The sequence below is a fragment of the Coffea arabica genome, chromosome 9e (genome assembly GCF_036785885.1).
Source record: "Coffea arabica cultivar ET-39 chromosome 9e, Coffea Arabica ET-39 HiFi, whole genome shotgun sequence".
NCBI lineage: Eukaryota > Viridiplantae > Streptophyta > Magnoliopsida > Gentianales > Rubiaceae > Coffea > Coffea arabica.
In genome coordinates, this window is record NC_092327.1 from 37,360,289 (window position 1) to 37,378,044 (window position 17,756).

Below are 17,756 nucleotides of genomic sequence, written 5' to 3' on the forward strand. Positions count from 1 at the left end.
ACACTCCTAAACAGTATGTTGCTACTTTCATAGGATTTGCTGAGTGCTTTTATCCCAAGATAAAAAAAAAAAAACTTTACAATTTACAGCAAAACCGCAAGGGTGATGCTAAATCAAGTAGCTCAACTCGAACTCACGAACTACTCGGTCAATAGGTCGACTTGAGCTCGTTTTGACAGAGCTTGAGCTCAAGTTTAAGTTAGTCGTTTGAACTCATGAGTCGAGTTTGAGTTCTAATATTTTGTATTCGAAGGCTTAACAAATCTAATCAATCTTTTTATAATATATTTTTTTAAATTTTTTATATTTATTATTGTAAAATGTCAATAATATCTTTTATTCAAAATTATATGTAAAATATTAATTTTTATTACGTGAATTTGATTAACTGAAATGGAATCGATTAAACTCGAATAGGCTTAATTGAACTTAATTTGATTCAATCAGATTTTATTAAACTCAAGATCGAGTTCGAGTTCAATTAAGGTAAATTAAAGTTGAGTTCGAACTCAAACTCGACTTCTAAAATCTCGATGAACTTGAGCACAATTATTTTATCTTAAATTTTTTTCAAGTAGTGCATTATTTAAGCTCGACTCAAGTCAAATGCACCCTTAGTCAAAGGCAGGCTTACGACATCTAGCTAAACCATATAACAAAAAGTGTCTCTAGATTTTAATATATTTTTACCAGATTAATGGGGTTTCTATAATTTGGCGCAGTGACTCTCTGCAGCCACCTTGAGATGCGTAAAATGGTCCTCCTGCGGCACAGCGAAATTTCACTCTCACAAGGTTGTGTTTAGATTGCTATGTATTCTATGGGGTGTTATTTTATTGTAGGATTGGTTTCATTTGGGAGCAACTGGCAAGGTGTGATTGTGCATGCAGTTTCTGACATCTCATAAATTGACGCATGCCTCCTCCTCATCTCTACAGCAAACTGTCCATTCCATCCTATCTTTCCACCGCGTGTCATTGCTGATAGGTGATTCCTCCCGTCTCAGCTTTTACCCTTCTAGGAGGAGTATAAAAGTTTATCCCCCAAACCCTCATAAAACCTTCTCTATTTTCTTCATCAGCCGCAGGTTGAACTGGTAGGAGCATAATAGGCATCATCGGGTAATGCTATATTCACTCTTTTTTTTTTTTTTTGCGCCCTGTTTCATTGCTTCTTTATGCCTTTTCTGGTTAGTTTTTCGTTTGCAATGGAGCCCTTTCATTGGTTTTGTTCTTTTTCTTTGTTTCGTTCATCCAGCTAGATTTTAATATTTTCCAGAAATTCTTTTGCTTGGTTTTTTGTCAATTGATAAAAAGAGCATTGCTTTTTAAACGTAACAAATGGCTTTGGACGCTTCCTTGCATCCATTTGTTTGTGGTTCTTGAGAACAATAAAAGGGCTAGTTCTTCTTCTCTGCAGTCTCTCTGTTTCTTTGATGCTTTCTCATTGTTTAGGATTTCTGCATGAATGAGTTGAAATAGTAAATCTTTTCCCTTCTCTGGAAGACCCTTGTTGTATTAAAGTTATCTTCTCTGAATAAGTACTTAATTAATATTTTTACAAATTTAGGTACCTACGTTTTAAGTTAAGAACTTTGTTCAAGTTACGTTTAATATATGTTAGTATGGTAAATATGTAGGATGGATGATTCTGGAGAGGAGGGGGAGGTAAAGGAATACTGTACTTCTCCAGGAGAAGAAGAATGTAAACGTAAGGCCAGTTGGATTTTGAGCAAAGGACTGCAATTAGGGAAAACGATTCTGATTACAGGTGTTGTGATCTCGTCTGCACCGGTGGTTCTTCCTCCCCTTGTGGTTGTGTCTGCTGTTGGATTCGCTGTTTCAGTCCCTGCTGGGGTTGTTGTCGCTAGTTATGCCTGCACTGAGAAGCTCATGAATAAATTCTTGCCAATGCCAGCATCATCTCCGGAGTTGGAGATTGAAACTGGGCTTTTGGATAAAGCAGAAAAAGAAGAGACAGAGTTTGGTGGAGAATTTCTTCCGGAAGAAGAGTTGGAAAAGCAAATAGCTGATACAAAAGAAGTTGAAATGAGAACTGAATTTGGGGAGGATGGAAAGAAAGAGCAACACGTAGAGGGGCATGAAGAGCTCAGGGAAGAAAAACTTTACAAAGATGAAAGGTTTAAAGAGAAGGGGTATGAAGAAGATGTTGGTGAATACTTGGAAGGGGACAGGGAGGATGAGCGGTCGCTTGCAGGGCAAGATGTTAAAATTGAAGGTGTGGAGAAAGTGGACAAAGAACCTTTGATTGAAGAACAAAAAGATGAGAAGCCATCAGCTGAGACAAAGAGAGTCGTGGTTGTAACTGTGCCAGAGAAGAAAAATGCTGACGATGTTACAAAGACAGATGAAGTAGTCATAATCGCTAGAGGAACTAGGAGTGAGATTAAAAGTGTGGAAATGGTGACCAGAAATGATGAAGACAAGGAATTAAGGCAGGGAACTACAGGTTTGCTGGAAAAGATCTGCGATAAGGGTGACATTGGTGAATCTGTCAAGAAAAATAAGAAGAAGAACAAGCATCACGGGAAGAAATCGCATGGAGTTGGAGGGAAAAAAGAACATAATCACGGGAAAACTACAATAGAGATGAATGAGAAATTTAACAAACAATTCAGTGAGAAAGGAGAGAAGACAACTGCAGATGCTAATAGGGGGAGCGCAGAAGCAACAGGTGAAGGTTCAAGTACAGAAAAGGTAGATGTAGATGATAGAAGCAGTGTCTTGGCATCTCACAGGCTGATTGGCGATCAAGGAACATTAGCCAATGGCAACCGTGCTGCAGAAAGCTGCAAAACTGAGGAGGTGGAACGGAAACCTGGAGCAGTCACTCAAGGAAGCAGAGTGGACTCTAATGTTTCTGATGAAAAGGAGGTCAATGCAATTGAATCAAATACGGAAACGAGAGAAACTGCTAGTAAGTGATTGTTCTTTGATTGTATTGCGACTTTTAGAATGTCACTACATGCTTTAGCTGGTCTTACTTCCCATTCTGCGGTTTGATTCTTTATATTTTTTTTCTCCAGAAAAGGGTGCTAAAGAAAAAAACTTGGATTTTGTGGAGAATCAACTGCAGGGGTTTCCCAAATCCAAGGAGGAGGCTCCAATTTCTTCGAATGAGGTCAGTAGTTTGACATGAGATCTTGTCTCTACTGTCATCAAGGTTAAATTGCAATTTAGGAAATTGCTGCATTTTCTTGCAAGTCGTTAAATATCATCTCTATTGTCATCAAGGTTAGATTGCCAATTAGGAGATTGCTGCAGATTCTTGCGAGTCTTTAATTCCGTGCCCTTGTGTTATGGCTATATCTTGAGCTATTTCTCGTCTAAAGTCCAAACTAAGTGGTGCATTATAGGCAGATGCTGATTTTCCTAATGAGTTATCAGATATCTTTTTTTCCTGCCCGTAAGCCCTTCTGCTCCTCCTGCTAGCTGCTAATGTGCTTGATGCAATCTACTTTGGCGTAGATTTCTGCCAGGGAGGGGAAGATGTGGGAGCAGATAAATGCAATGCGAATGATAGTTGGATACAAAGCAGCCCCTCAGTCATCCTGCATGGAGGAACTGAAGGCTTTATACATCTTCACTGGGGTTGAACCACCATCATCTTTTGACAAGCCCTGTGACCTCAGAGAAGCTGAGGAGAAACTTCACTCTCTCATGTCTATTGTAGGAGTCAAGTAGAATCCTCTACTGCTGTAGTGTTCCTGGAGAGTTTTTGTGCTTTCTTTCTTCTCGTGATTTGTACCCTTTTTTTTTCCCTTTCTTTTGAGTCACAGAACTTTTGTTTGTCCTGCTTTTGGAGATTATTGTTCTGCTCTTTCCTTCTTGTGGCATTAGGCAGTTTGAGGGTCTCAATCATCAACTTTCTTGAAGCACAGTCATCCAGTTTTTGGTGCAAAATACTACTGCTAGGCACCTTGAATTTTACTAATACTACTGCTGATGCAAATTAAGCTGCCCTCGTAAAATTCAACATATATTTGTCATATGCAACTTTTTCAAAATTAAAACCAAATAGAACGGGTTCATGCTGGATGATAAATTTATTTCAACATATATTTGCCATATCCTTTTCTTCACTTTATGGGGTCATTGATTTTTATTTTTTTTTTTAAAAAGGCCTTCTCTCTACTGTGGCCTCCCCATATGGTTGCCTTCCAATTATGAGCCTCATTTCATTGACTTTAGAATTTAGAAATAGTATGCTTCGAGTTTAGCCGCTCTAATGTTGAAGCTTATTTGATTATTTTAATAAGTTTAAAATTTTATTCAAATTTGATTTATTTATTTACTGAATTGAATCCGAATTGGCCTTTTATCGAGCTGACTTCAGTCGAGTTTAAATAGCTTGAAATTTTTAAATATAAAATTTAATTTTATACTAATCGAATCAAATTCAAGCTGAGTTTTGAAAATTTATTGAATATAAAACGCTATTTAAATTTGACTTAACCAATTAGCGAATTAAGTTCAAATGAACTCTTACAAAGTGAAGTTTGATTCGAATATCGAGTAGTTTGATTGATCTTTCCAAAAATAAATCTCGTTCATAATCCCATCCATAAGCATTTCGAATAACCTGGATAGAATTTTCCCGTAAACGGAAGAATTTTGTTTTATCTTTTCCATTTCTTATTTTTGTGTCATCAACAAATGGCTCCGTATGGACTTTAATGGAGTGAGGGAAGGAGACTCTTATGTTTTTCTACATGCCTTGCTTTGTGACGAGTGTAGTTTAATCTAGTAATACTAATTCAGTTTTTTATTATTAACAAAATGTTTAATTTCTTTGCTCATGGCATCAAATCTTGTCCAATAATAAGGGAAAAAAAGTGGAGATTTGACTAAGCATGCACCAAATGCTAAGGTTCCGTTTGATAAAACTGAATCTGAATTCTGAATTCTGAATTCTGAAATCTGAAACAATTAATTTGCTGAATTTTACGCACTGAAAAGAAATATATGAATGTCTAGATTTTAATGCTAAACTTATTTATACTGTTTGATAAACATTTATAACTGAATGCTTAATAAGTTAAATTTGACAATTTTACCCTTATATCTTTTCATCCAAAAAAGAAATAGAACCTATGATTTAATTAGCTAAAAATGTTAGGTATGAAAATAACAATATTTATTTTTAAATCAAATTAATATAAAACATGAATTATATTATATGAGGAGTATGGAGAAGAAGTGAAAGTCATTCAAAAGGGAGAAAAGAGAAATAGAAAATCATTAGATAGAGAATATTAGGTTCTTTAATTATATAAGAATTTTGAACATCATTAATAAACAAGGGTATATTTGGTAAATAATATAAGGTAATTAAAGTAATTCCATTGATTCTTATTAGAATTAAGCAATCAGTTAGGATTCTTGTGCTGAAAAAAATACACACAAGTTCAGTACTACTTAACAAGTTCAGCAAATGAATTTTCATTTATCAAACACTCAAAACATCTGAATGTCTGAAAAAGTTCAGATTCAACACTTATTATGTTATCAAACAGACCCTAAGGCCAAAATCTCCCTTAAAAAACCAATTTTTCTCCAAAATTTTTTATATTTTCTATAAACGCATTTTTCGTTCATTCTTTTACTTTGTATATATTAAATCAATATGTATTTTTACAAAAACTTCAGAAAATAGAAATTTCTTTTCTCCATTTTCTGTTGTCCTTAAAGAAAAAAAAAACACAACTGTCATGAGGAGAAAACTTGCCATTGAAAAATGGTGAAAATAAAGAAGGGTTGTGGCGGGATGAGTAAAGGCTAACTTGTTTGGATTGCCCGTTTCCGTCGAAAAATTACGTCATTTTTCGTGATCACATTTCCCTATTACCTTTTTCCCTCACATACATCAAATCGCTACAGTAATTTTTCCATGAAAAATCACGGAAAATGCAATCCAAACACGGAGATGAGACGGATTCCCCTATCCTTACAGAATCAACTTCTGCGCGTTGACTCTATATATGTACACACACATATATATATATAGAAAGGAAAAAGAGAAGCAGGAGAGTGAGAGACAGTTCTAGAGTAAGAGTCGGCGAAAGATATGAATGGGAGTGGATCACAACAGAATTATTCTTCATATAGTTATTAACTACTCCTGCCACTTGTAATTTGGGGAAATTGTGAATTGAATGAGAAAGCCGCCTACTTTACTTTCGCTAACTATAGATATAGCTCTTCTTAACCTTTCCCACATCTCCGATCTCTCCTTTTTGCCTGACCACGTTCTCCTTGAACTCTTTCTGGTTAGTACTGTTCTTCTCGTCCCTACCTCCCAATTTCTTTTCTACCAATTTCTCTTGATTATTGTCATTATTTTTGTGTTGATCTTTTCTGGGTTCTGGATTGATTTTGGTTTTCATGCGGGTTCTTGATATTTTCCTTGATGGGTTCCGTTGTACTTTGTCTAACATGCCCTTGATGGGATCTGCGATCTTTTTACTGTGTAGCCTTCAGTAATAGTAACTTTTTGTTCTCTGTGCTATTCGATGTGTTTCCTTTTTTGCAATTAGTTTGAATCAGATGTTAATTAGATGCATTGCTGGTTTAAAGATTGAAGAAGTTTTATAAGGGCCAAGGGAATAGTAACCTTAGAAATGGCCGATCGAGAATCCCCTGATCGGTTCTCTAGTGGATTGGATGAATATTTGATTAGTTTGAGATGTGATTCAAGTGGCATATACTGTTGCTCTAACTTTCTTGTTGCAATTTATGTTTGTGCTATATGATGTACTAGAAAAAAAAAAGTTTGGAAGTTGTCATCTAAAGTAGATATGGATAAATTCAAAGATTGAAAAGAAAAAGGAAATGTTGTTTTTTGGAGTGACGAATTGTCGAAAAGCTGTAGAACAAGTTTTAGTTCTGAGCGTTAATCAGTAAAAGATGCAGGATTGCAAATGATCATTTTTAGTTTTTTCATCTTTTACGACATTTTGGTTCAAATTGTTTGAAGTGGGTAAGAAAGCTGTAGTTACAAAATGTGAATGGTTGGCGTGGGTTTTTGCATAATCTAAGGATGAGAATTAGTAATGGCTTGAAGGTAGCCACTTTTGAGAAGGCTGCTCATTGTTGTGTTTGGATAACCTTAATCTGAATGATGTTTTTCTATGGCTTCTTTTGTTATATTGTTGACTTAGAAAGTCTGCTAACTAAGTCTTGTGGTAATTTTAAATTTGGTGCCATTTGTTTCTTCTTTCTACTATTGTTGCATAAAAATGGATGTCTCTTGGTTGTGTTCTATTTTTTAAGGTTTGAGCTAAATTTTAGGCCTTAGAATCATTTATTTTTTAACTCAGTTGAATAAAGCTTGGGGCAAGTTCAATGAATGCCTGTTAGGATGGCTTGATGCGACTTAGGTGCCCCCGCTGTTCATTAAGCTTCTTTATAACCCACTCTTTTGCTCTGTTTTGGTTTTCTGTGGGTTGAAAGTTGATATTTGTCTGCCTCTTCCTATCTTGTACATCAACAAAATAAATATAATTTGCTAATTACTCAATTACCTTGAAGTTTGTTATGCTGGTTCTGATGTTCTTACCTACGTTCCAACTTCCAAATGCTCAAATAGAAAGCAGAATTGAAATTGGCAGGTCTGTCATTTACTGGGGTTCAAGTTGATTTGAAATGTTGTTTTCATTTGCACAATGGTTGTCTATTTTTCTTTTCATTGTCAGTAAAGTCTTCTCTTGAATGTTCATTGTTAATCCTTATTTAAGGGATGACTGGAGCACTGAAACCATTGAAGCAAATTAATCATCCAGATTTTCAGATGTACTTTTACTGTAGCTTTTGTGTGAGCTGTTTAGATGATTCGAACTCATGAGTTTGATTTTTAATATCCTTCTACTGATGATGATTTTAATTGGCAGAGAACTTTAAGAGCAGGGAAACTAACTGAGAAGATCTTGAAACTGTTTGTGGCTACTGGCAAAGACGAGATACTTTCTTTGATCAGTGAACTTAATATTCAACTTATTCTAACTCCTGTACTTCCCACCAGTAAGTCATTAAATATATAAATGTTCTATACAAAATCAACTTGCTGTGTCTGACTTTTCATGTCAATCAGGATGCTCTGAGAAATTTTGACTCTATCTGGCATTCCGAAAGCACGCTCATCATACCTGACTTGAAATAGCTAGCTATACTCGAGAGAACAAAATCTTTTTCTGCTTAAACTCCCATAAGATGGCTCAAGTCAACATTAGAGATGATGAGGTGGACATTGTGATAGGTGCTCTCCACTTAGATCTTACTTCATTTATGGAAGATTGGAGAGCAGTCTTTTCTCGGTTCCACCTGATAATTGTCCAGGATCCTGACCTCAAAGGAGACCTTAAAATTCCTGGAGGATTTAGTTTTGATGTTTATACGAAGTCTGATATAGAGAGCGTTGTTGGGTCTTCTTCAAGTTCTGTTGTTTTCTCCGGCTATTCATGTCGGTATTTTGGCTATCTTGTGTCCCACAAAAAATATATAATTTCAATTGATGATGACTGCACCCCAGCTAAGGATGATAAGGGTGAATTGATAGATGCAGTTGCACAGCATATCACCAACCTTATGACACCTGCCACTCCTTTTTTCTTCAATACACTTTATGATCCTTTTCGCAAAGGAACAGATTTTGTCCGTGGATACCCGTTCAGCTTGCGAAGTGGGGTTCAATGTGGTCTATCATGTGGACTTTGGCTTAACTTAGCAGACTATGATGCTCCCACACAGGCCCTCAAGCCAGGGCAGAGGAATTCTAGATTTGTTGACGCTGTTCTCACAGTTCCAGCAAGGGCAATGTTACCCGTAAGTGGAATCAACATAGGTTTTGATCGTGAGTTAGTTGGACCAGCTATGGTCCCAGCTTTCAGGTTGGCAAAGGAAGGAAAATTCAGATGGGAAACAGTGGAAGATATATGGAGTGGGATGTGTGTAAAGGTAATATGTGATCATTTGGGATATGGTGTGAAAAGTGGGCTTCCATATGTTTGGAGAAATGAACGAGGAAACGCAGTTGAGAGTTTGAAGAAAGAGTGGGAGGGAGTAAAGCTTATGGAAGAAGTGGTTCCGTTCTTTCAATCGATGAGATTGTCTCAAGGAGCAGTTACAGCAGAAGATTGTGTCATTGAGATGGCTGCAGCAGTGAAGGAGCGACTGGAGCCTTTAGATCCTGTGTTTGCTCGGGCCTCTGAAGCAATGGTGGAGTGGGTCAAGCTCTGGAAAGTAGTTACATCTCGCTTGTCCAACTTTGCTGCTTGAAAGTTGTGATCCTTGTATCTTGTCTTCCTTCCCGTCTGCTGCCACACCCACCCTTTAACCCCAATTGGTGCCCTTCATGCTCTAATACAATATTTTACTATCTGCGACTATGATGACTTTATTACTCCTCACCGTTTGGAGAAATAATAGAGATATTACTTATACATCAATGAGCTCTTATGACCCTTTTGTAGTTTATTGCCTTGTGATGATTATGAGGAGGTACTTTTGTTTGCTCATATTGTTAGACATTGATGGCTGATTCCCTTGTCTAATGACTAAAGATGGTTGAAATATGAATTGTACTTTCTTGAATGTATTTGTTGTTTGGTGCTTCCATAAAATGTTGTGCAGGGCGGACACGAACATTGGTAGATCACAGTTTCTGTTTTTCTAAAGAATGGCAATTGATTACTGCACGACCACATTGCTTCGCAGCCCGTAGGGAAATGCCTTCTTGCATCTGCGTACGTACAAGTAAATGCAATGTTTTATCCTTTGAGAGTGTCTTCTTGATGGTTTATTTGGTTCATTTCATCTCGTTAAAGAAGCTAATGGAAGTGTGGGCAATAAGAAACATAGGTTGCCAAATGGAAGAATCTGTGGCACCAAAAGGTAAAGGGCAAGCTGAAACGCTTCATGTGGAAATGTTTGCAAAATTGTTTACCAACCATTGAAGTAATTTTTAAAAGGATGGGAAAAGGAGAGGGAAGGTGCAGCTGCTGTGGAGAAGGAATAGAAACCATCGAACATTTACTTTTTTATTGTGTGAATGCGATAGATGTTTGGAAAATGGCACCAATAAGGTGGGATGGATTAGAGGACAAACAGCATAATCTATGGATATGGTGGGAGAAAGCTACTCAATCTACTTCAAAGGACTTTGGACTTGACAGAGTGAGCCTCACCATCAATATTTTTTGGCAAATCTGGAAAGCACGAAACAGAAGAGTCTTTGAAAATGAATACCAGAACCCACCCAAAATTGTCTCAAAAGCACAAGAGGAATGGATGGAATATGAGCAGGCAAGTGAGGAAGAAAAGGAGAAGAGTGCAATTGCCATCATCAGTGAGCATCAGATACGAAGAGAAACAGCAAGGGAAGATGAGGTTTGCCTGTTCACGGATGCTGCGATATCAGCAAAAATGATAAGGACGGGTCAAGGAATTGTTGCAAGAAATTGGAACGGAAAGATCATGAAAGCAAAAGCGATAGTCAACCAATATAAGGGGGAACCAAGTAAGGAAGAAGCTCTGGCAATTAGGAATGCAATGCTGATGGCTAAACAAGTAGGATGGACTAAAATTATAATCCATTCGGATAGTAAATCAGTAATAGACCAGATAAATAGAAGCAATGAGTATGAAGTTAGCATTGCAACTATTCTGGAAGATGTGCAGGATTTTACAACATATTTTGAAAGTTGTAGGTTTGTGTTTATACCTAGAACAGAAAATGAAATCAGCCATGCTCTAGCTCAATTTGCTGTCAAGCTAGTGCGTAATATTGAATGGGAACAAGATTTCCCAGTTTGGCTGATGGATTTAGTGAGGAAGGAAATGAGGGTAGTAGCCTCTTTTTGTATTTAAATCTTGTATTATCACGGGATAATCATCTATATAACTGTTATCGTTTGTGGAAAAAAAAAATAAGAAACATAGGTTGCCAGTACGACAAAGGAATATGTTAAGCAGATCCCTGTGTCGTCATTTAGATTTTTCACAATATAATTGGGAAAAAATTATCTATTTCATCCGAACAATGTATCCTTTTTTTTTTTGGAGATGAGTGAAAGGTTTTTTATTCAGGACCACTAGTTGGGTTTGGGTTTTATTTCGGGATAAAACCCAAGCCAAACACACCACCTATTCACAATCTCTCTCACCTTACTATCTAACTCAAACTCTTCCTCGTCTGTATAATGTATTTGCGATTTTTGTTAGTGATAAAATCAACATTTCAAAGAAGATTTTTATTTGGAAAGCGAAAAACAAGTAAAAATAAATGTGAAAGTAACACATAAATGGTAAATTCTTGAACGCACTCGTGGAATTATCTTTTTTTTGTTCTCCCTTAAAAGGGCATCTTCTATACCCCAATTCCACTACCCCAAAAGGGAAGGAAATCTTAAGAAAATATTTTCTTGTTGGTTGGATTCCCTGCTGGATATAACCTTTTATTCTGCTTAAAATATGCAGGTTTAATTTAGACAGCATTGAACGTAGATGACTGGTTTTGAATACAAATATGCTGTAGTTTTTACATGTTCGAGGGGAAAGTGAAATTAATTTGAGAACGTGTCCAAATGTAAGAGGAGTGTGAATGTATATTCAGATGAATTAGATACAATTTAGATATAATAACGAGCGTCACTTGGCATACGTTAGAAACATCTGATATAAATATACTTTTAAAACTTCGGTTGATTCGATGTTCGAGATTATTCTATATTCAATAAGAATATGTATTTAGATGCTGAATTATGTATAATTTAAATATGTTAACAAATATCACTTCACACATGTTATATCCTGTATGCATATCCTACAAGGTATCAAACGGAACCTGCTTCGGCAAATTTTCATCTGTCACCCAAAATTCCACATGTCAAATGCCGGTCATCAATTTTCAAGCTTGATTTCCATGACTTTGTACATCGAGCTACACAGGATGTACACACATACATACAGCTTGTACGTTTTTGTCAAGAAAATATGGCTAATTATTATGGTTTTAATAACACTTTGGCCCCCTAATCTTTGAGAAAATCACACATTTTCGCAGTCAACCTCAAAAAATATACACTTCACCGCCTATGAAGACTAATCAACCTTGAAAGTCTAAACTCCATAACGAAAAGTGAGTGTTATGACAATATTGCCCGTTTGTTGTTGAAATTATTTATAGTTTATAATTATTGCCCTTCGTTTGCAAAAAAATGGTGAAGTTTGATTAATCTGTATTTTCCTCCTCTCAGTTTAATAATAAGGCATATTAGTCATTTTTAATAATTTTTGTTAAGTATTTAATGTTGTACTAATTTGATAAATAAAAATAAAAAGATGTTATATTAAGTCTTCGTAAACTAATATAATAAAGATTATTTTTTAAAGAATAAGAAGTATAAGATTACCTTATTCTTTCAAAATTTTGCTGACTAAATTTATTGTTATTACTTTGGTACTTGTCCTTATTGTTTGATTTAAACTCCAATCAACTGAACAAAGTATATGCAAAAGTGAACATTAATCCAACAAAAAATTTTATAATAATAAACTAAATGTAATTTTTTTTTAGTTTTTATTAGTTTAATATTTTTTGTATAGTAGATATTACAGAGAAAGTATATATTTGTTAGCAATAAAATAGAAATAATAGTAAGTTATAAATAATCAATCTCACAAATAAGAGGACATTAATGTCATTGTACTTACTTTTTATGCATTGTAAACCTTGACTAGTTTTTTTTTTTGGGGGGGGGGGGGGGGGGGGGGGTGGGGTTTATATGTTTTTAAGATTGAGGATAGTAAAGTATGAATATCCCTAAAGTTTAAGGGAGCAAAGTGTGATTAATTGAATTTTTGTTTAATTGGCACAATTAGAGCCATCAATTTTCTTAAACAAACAAGTATAGCCTATGATTAACAATGTGCTTAGTCCCATGGCGCTCAAAAAGTCTAAGATTATGGACCTCTTGTTGATTTTTCTCACTATAAGGTATAAAATTAAGATTAAACAACACTGTAATATTTACTTTTCATTCTTTTAATATTCAGATACAATGGAGGGATACTATACTATTAAAACTTTCCTTCTAAAGATAAGGTGCAATATTCATTCAATATTTATACCTAAAAGCAACATATTTACAAAAAATTCCCGAAAGGAAATAAATTATTACCACAGGAAATGAGAATTAATTAGTATAATTTATAAGAAAAGTTACATTTGTCCATATAAGGATGCAATAAATTATAAGGCCAATTTATTGCAAATCTTAAGGAATAAGTGCAATTGACAATAATGTTTATCTTCTATTTTCCATCTAGTAAATGCTAATATTAAGTTTCCTCTATTGCCATAATATTTAGTCAAGTACTTCCAAGAAGCATTGAATGACTTTCCAACTATGCCTCAACCATGAAATAAGTTGAACTTTTTTTGAATCCTTCTCATTAAATGTAATTAATGCACAGTATTTTCTTCGTACCAGAATTCCATATTAATCATTTATCATTATTAATTTCCATTTCAGCAAAATATTTGCTGGAAAACTAGTCCTATAAATTCATATCCATCAAAGCTTCTTCAGAAATCGTAACCAAGTCCTCGTTTTCAAGCATTGGGGGTGTGCTTAAGCTGGTATCCACCATGATACTGTTTACTAAATCTTCTTTCCAAAATATTATTGTTACTAATTTCTCAGTCTCAGAATAACGATTCTTGGTTTTATATGTAGAAAATGCTGATTATTTTTTTAATCACTATCATGGATGGATCACACATCATCCATCTCCAAAAGAAAATTCTTCATCTTTAATTTATTGCAAAGTTTCATTTTCTTGCATTGATTTTCAGTTTAGTTTAGAAGGTAATTCTGTTTTTTTTTATACATAAATTTTGAAATTCTCACTTTGTGTCATTTTTGTTTTTGGTCATTCAAGATTTTTTTTAAAAAAAAAAGTCTAAGAAGGTTACCAAAGGCCATTTTCCAGATGCCTAAGAGGGTTACCAAGAGGGCACGGACGTGTAAAGCTCAAAATAAGGTATGGTCTCTGGTTCTTTAATTTAATTAAAGAAGGTAGAAGAAATTCAATTTACAATAGCTTTTCTTTGTCTTAAAATCTATCAAGTCCAAGGGGTACAATTAATTCTTGCCCAAGTAGTAATAAATGCTCAGATGATGATATATATCTTCTTCTTCTTTTTTGCCAGAATACCTTTTGATTTAGTAAAAATACTGTTCTAATTTTGATACTCAAAGAAGTACTTATTAATTTCACAGGACCAGAAGAACCAAGGGATACCAAAGGGGTCATCCTCTTCACCCAAAGAAACCAAAAAGCATGCCAAGAATCATGATCCTACTCCATCTCTGAATCCATTTCCAAAAGGGTATTTTCCTATATGGAGATTGCTATTGCAGAAACCAATTTCATATCCAAAAATTAAAGAATTCTACAATTGTTAGTATTTGATTCTAATTGCTTTTGGTATTTTGTAGATGGAAAGCTGCAGGGGTTGAACTTAGTTTGTCCAACTCTCATCCTGAAAATGTTCCCCAAGAGGATCAAAAGGAACCAATAGTTCCAACATTTCAGTTCTTGGCTCCTTCTCCATCTGCTGATCAAAAAAGTGTATGACTGCTGACTGCATGCTTAAACACACACACACACACACACTCCCCACCCCCCCCCCCCCCCCAAGAAAAAAAATTTAGGCCTTAGTCATTACCATGCATCTATGGCATTACGTTCTTATGATGATCAACCCTTTTCTTGAAGGAACTGGATCTCTTTTTTGAAGTTTTTGACAAAAATTAAACCATGTTGAGGAAAAGTTATTCATGGTAGACCATGCTAATTAGCATTTAAAAATGGTAAAGCTTATTCAATATAATGTATCCAATTATATCAGACAGAAAAATAACCATCTTGCGCAAAGATTAATCGGATGTTGAATTATTTTGATTCTGTGAGTCGAGCAGATTAGCATATTTTTGCCACTCTTGTATATTTCAGAATGCAAATCATCAGCGGTTTGGATCCAATGCAAACCAAGTCAGCAGGCCATTTCAGAACCAAGTTAAGCCAAATGAAATTTCAGGCCTACAATGGTAAGAACTGACAACCTTTTTATCACTGCATTATGCATTCTCGTGGTTTGTAAATGACACCCCAAAAAAGAAAAAAAAAATGCTCCACTTTCTACAAATAGGCTAATGTTATTTCTTTTGTTAGTTTGCTTCACATACAAAATTTCATGTGATTCTACACATAATCAGAGTCCAATTTATTTGAGGTAGATTCTAGTCATTATTTACATAAGTTGCAAGAAAAAAAAAAGAAAATTGTAAAGATTTTCCAAACTATACTCATCAAAAGTTTTCCTAATTTGGATTTCAAGAGCAAGAAATTACAAAACGACGTAAAGCCAACATTATTGCCAAAAATTCCTTTTTACCTGCAAATCATCCATACAAGATAACATGTTGCATGACCTGTTTGTTTCACATTGTTTGAATTCTTTAACTGTTAGCTCTTATTGAGCTTCTACCTTAAATAGGTGTTACTCAAGAAACAAACACAAAATATAGTGAAACTTTTTTTTTTTTTTTTTTGCCCTCGTAGGTCACCAGGCGTTCAAACATTTTCAGATTTGTTAAGGGGATCACATAGCTCTCATGAAAGAAGTATATATCCTTCTTTGCTACAGGTATGATCTTGTTACCATTGCCTTTTAAGGGTAAATTGTTGTTTCTGTCCTCTATGTAGTGCCAAATTGAATTAAGGGCATAAACTAGAATAAGTTCGAAGGATAAGAATCCAAAAGTTCTCAGGTTCGAATCGTTCCGCTTACACTAAAAAAAGAAGTTCAGAGGATAAGAATCCAAGAGTGAAAATTAAAGCACAAGAACCCAATGACTTACATCAAATTCTTTCTTTTTGGATACGTGTTGAAAATAATTGATTTGCCATATAACAAAACTTATTTCAGGATGAACACACCGAATCATCTGAGAATCGACCAAGAAGTGGGTTTTTTCAAGCTCAAGCTACACAAGATCCAATTGCAGCTGGTACATTTCCTAACAAAAGGTGACAAAATTTTGCATGGCCTATAATAATAACATTTAGTATTACATTTATCTCTATTTTTTCCATGTTAATTATTAACTCTAAAATTCCTGCTGTAGGTATCGTATAAGTTCATTGTATGATCCCATTTATGAAGCTATGGGTCTGCCTGTGGATCCTATTTTGCGATGCTTTGTGTTGATTCAACAAGGTAATATTAACTTAACTTCTCCCAATTTAAATTGTGGCTGCAATATGAGATTAAATGTTTATTCTAAATTCCCTTTTTTTTTTCCCCATTTATGGCAGCTGAAAATAAGGGGAAATCCTTTCCCAACCTTTGACTCTTTCGATATCTTGGAGGCATGTCGAGGCCACAGAGCAAAGTCCCAAAATTTGATCCTATGAGATGATATGTCGATAGTTTATTGCTTCAATAAAAAAAAAAAAATGTATTTTAGTTTCTGTTGGCAAAGTAGTTAAAAATGTTGTATGACTAAAACCGAATTTCCTTTGGGAATAAGTTATATTTTGTGGTTTTCATGCAGCACCATTTTGTTACGGGTCTTTTTTGGGTGTTGCACGACGTCTTCCAAGCTTACAAGAAACCCTTTAGATTGGACAAGAATTTGTGCAAACAATAATTTCTTTCCACAATGGCAAAAAGTCCGATATATAAAACCATCAAAGCCAAAAAAAAAAACAAGTGTGATTAATTTGGATGATTTTCTTCTATGGGTACGGTGCTGCATTAATCTAAGAGGGCTTTTTTTGTCTTGCAATAGAATATAGGAGTACAGGTATGAAGCCAAAAAGTTAAATGACAGAATGGTTAGAAATATACGTTTTTATTAGACGTAAATAAAAGGAGAAAAGAGCAGGGATAATATTAATAGGTAGGAGACGAAAGCAAAGCTAGTAAATAGCAATAATGGATAGAGTTCAATTTTATGCCAAACTTCTTGTCTTTCTGAGTCATACACTAATACAGTATTTGGTTTTATTCTTGAACGTGTGTGAATCATACATATAGGCTAGTTTCTACCCTTTATTCATTTTCAAGACTTCCTGTTTTCGGGCTTTTAAGTGTCTATTGGTGCATACCATTACCAACAACAATAGTTAATTGAGTTTAAAAAAAAAAAGAAAACTTTTACAAGAAAAACCACATAGAGTCAATAGAATTTTTGATGCAAAATTAATAATCCATCCATTCTTTTTCATAAAAATATAAATTAAAAGAATTTAGCAATTTATTTACCCTAATTGTGCCATGAGCAATAGTACATATGAAAAAGTAAAAGATCATTCTAAACGTGGAGATCATGCACCTTTTTTTTTTCACTAAAACGAATAGAAAAGCTAATTTACTAACTAGAAGTAGATCCATTTAACAAATAATTAATTTTCTATACATTAACGACAAATACACTACCATCATCATCATATGTATAACAACTAATCGTAATTTGAATTTGAAATCGAACGCATATCCAGTCGTACCAGTATATACACGAACAGTTAATTTATAACGAAATCTATTGTTAATTTATGATATAACATCTCTAAAAACTTATTTGTAATATAGAGGATGATTTGATAGAGTATCACTCTCCGACTGCACTTGACTTATTTTATGTAAACCCTACTAACATTATTATATTT

At 34.7% G+C, this 17,756-nt stretch overlaps 4 protein-coding genes across 6 annotated transcripts; all 4 read left to right on the forward strand.

Annotated features, from left to right (window-relative positions):
- The first annotated feature begins 939 nt into the window (after positions 1 to 939).
- On the forward strand, positions 940 to 3,895 carry LOC140014896 (uncharacterized). The gene is made up of 4 exons (XM_072066558.1): positions 940 to 1,121; positions 1,640 to 2,937; positions 3,047 to 3,141; positions 3,489 to 3,895. The coding sequence occupies exons 2-4, from the start codon at positions 1,641 to 1,643 to the stop codon at positions 3,702 to 3,704; spliced, it is 1,608 nt and encodes a 535-aa protein (XP_071922659.1). The 5' UTR covers positions 940 to 1,121; position 1,640; the 3' UTR covers positions 3,705 to 3,895.
- Positions 3,896 to 6,035: 2,140 nt separating this feature from the next.
- LOC113710215 (probable UDP-arabinopyranose mutase 5) lies at positions 6,036 to 9,608 on the forward strand. 3 transcript variants are annotated; one of them, XM_072065567.1, is made up of 3 exons: positions 6,036 to 6,289; positions 7,910 to 8,039; positions 8,239 to 9,608. In XM_072065567.1, the coding sequence occupies exons 1-3, from the start codon at positions 6,176 to 6,178 to the stop codon at positions 9,291 to 9,293; spliced, it is 1,299 nt and encodes a 432-aa protein (XP_071921668.1). In that variant the 5' UTR covers positions 6,036 to 6,175; the 3' UTR covers positions 9,294 to 9,608. The 3 variants fall into 3 exon arrangements, with proteins under 3 accessions (XP_071921668.1, XP_071921667.1, XP_027088895.2); XM_072065566.1 differs by lacking the exon at positions 7,910 to 8,039 and having other exon boundaries at positions 6,133 to 6,289; positions 8,110 to 9,608; XM_027233094.2 differs by lacking the exon at positions 6,036 to 6,289 and having other exon boundaries at positions 8,110 to 9,608.
- A 477-nt stretch (positions 9,609 to 10,085) lies between these two features.
- LOC140014712 (uncharacterized) lies at positions 10,086 to 11,498 on the forward strand. Its single transcript, XM_072065812.1, has 2 exons — positions 10,086 to 10,859; positions 11,493 to 11,498. Exons 1-2 carry the CDS (start codon positions 10,086 to 10,088, stop codon positions 11,496 to 11,498), a joined length of 780 nt encoding a protein of 259 aa, XP_071921913.1.
- A 2,467-nt stretch (positions 11,499 to 13,965) lies between these two features.
- Positions 13,966 to 16,590, forward strand: LOC140014551 (uncharacterized). The gene is made up of 8 exons (XM_072065568.1): positions 13,966 to 14,060; positions 14,300 to 14,409; positions 14,519 to 14,651; positions 15,036 to 15,130; positions 15,645 to 15,729; positions 16,012 to 16,112; positions 16,211 to 16,302; positions 16,401 to 16,590. Exons 1-8 carry the CDS (start codon positions 14,010 to 14,012, stop codon positions 16,433 to 16,435), a joined length of 702 nt encoding a protein of 233 aa, XP_071921669.1. The 5' UTR covers positions 13,966 to 14,009; the 3' UTR covers positions 16,436 to 16,590.
- Positions 16,591 to 17,756: the final 1,166 nt, after the last annotated feature.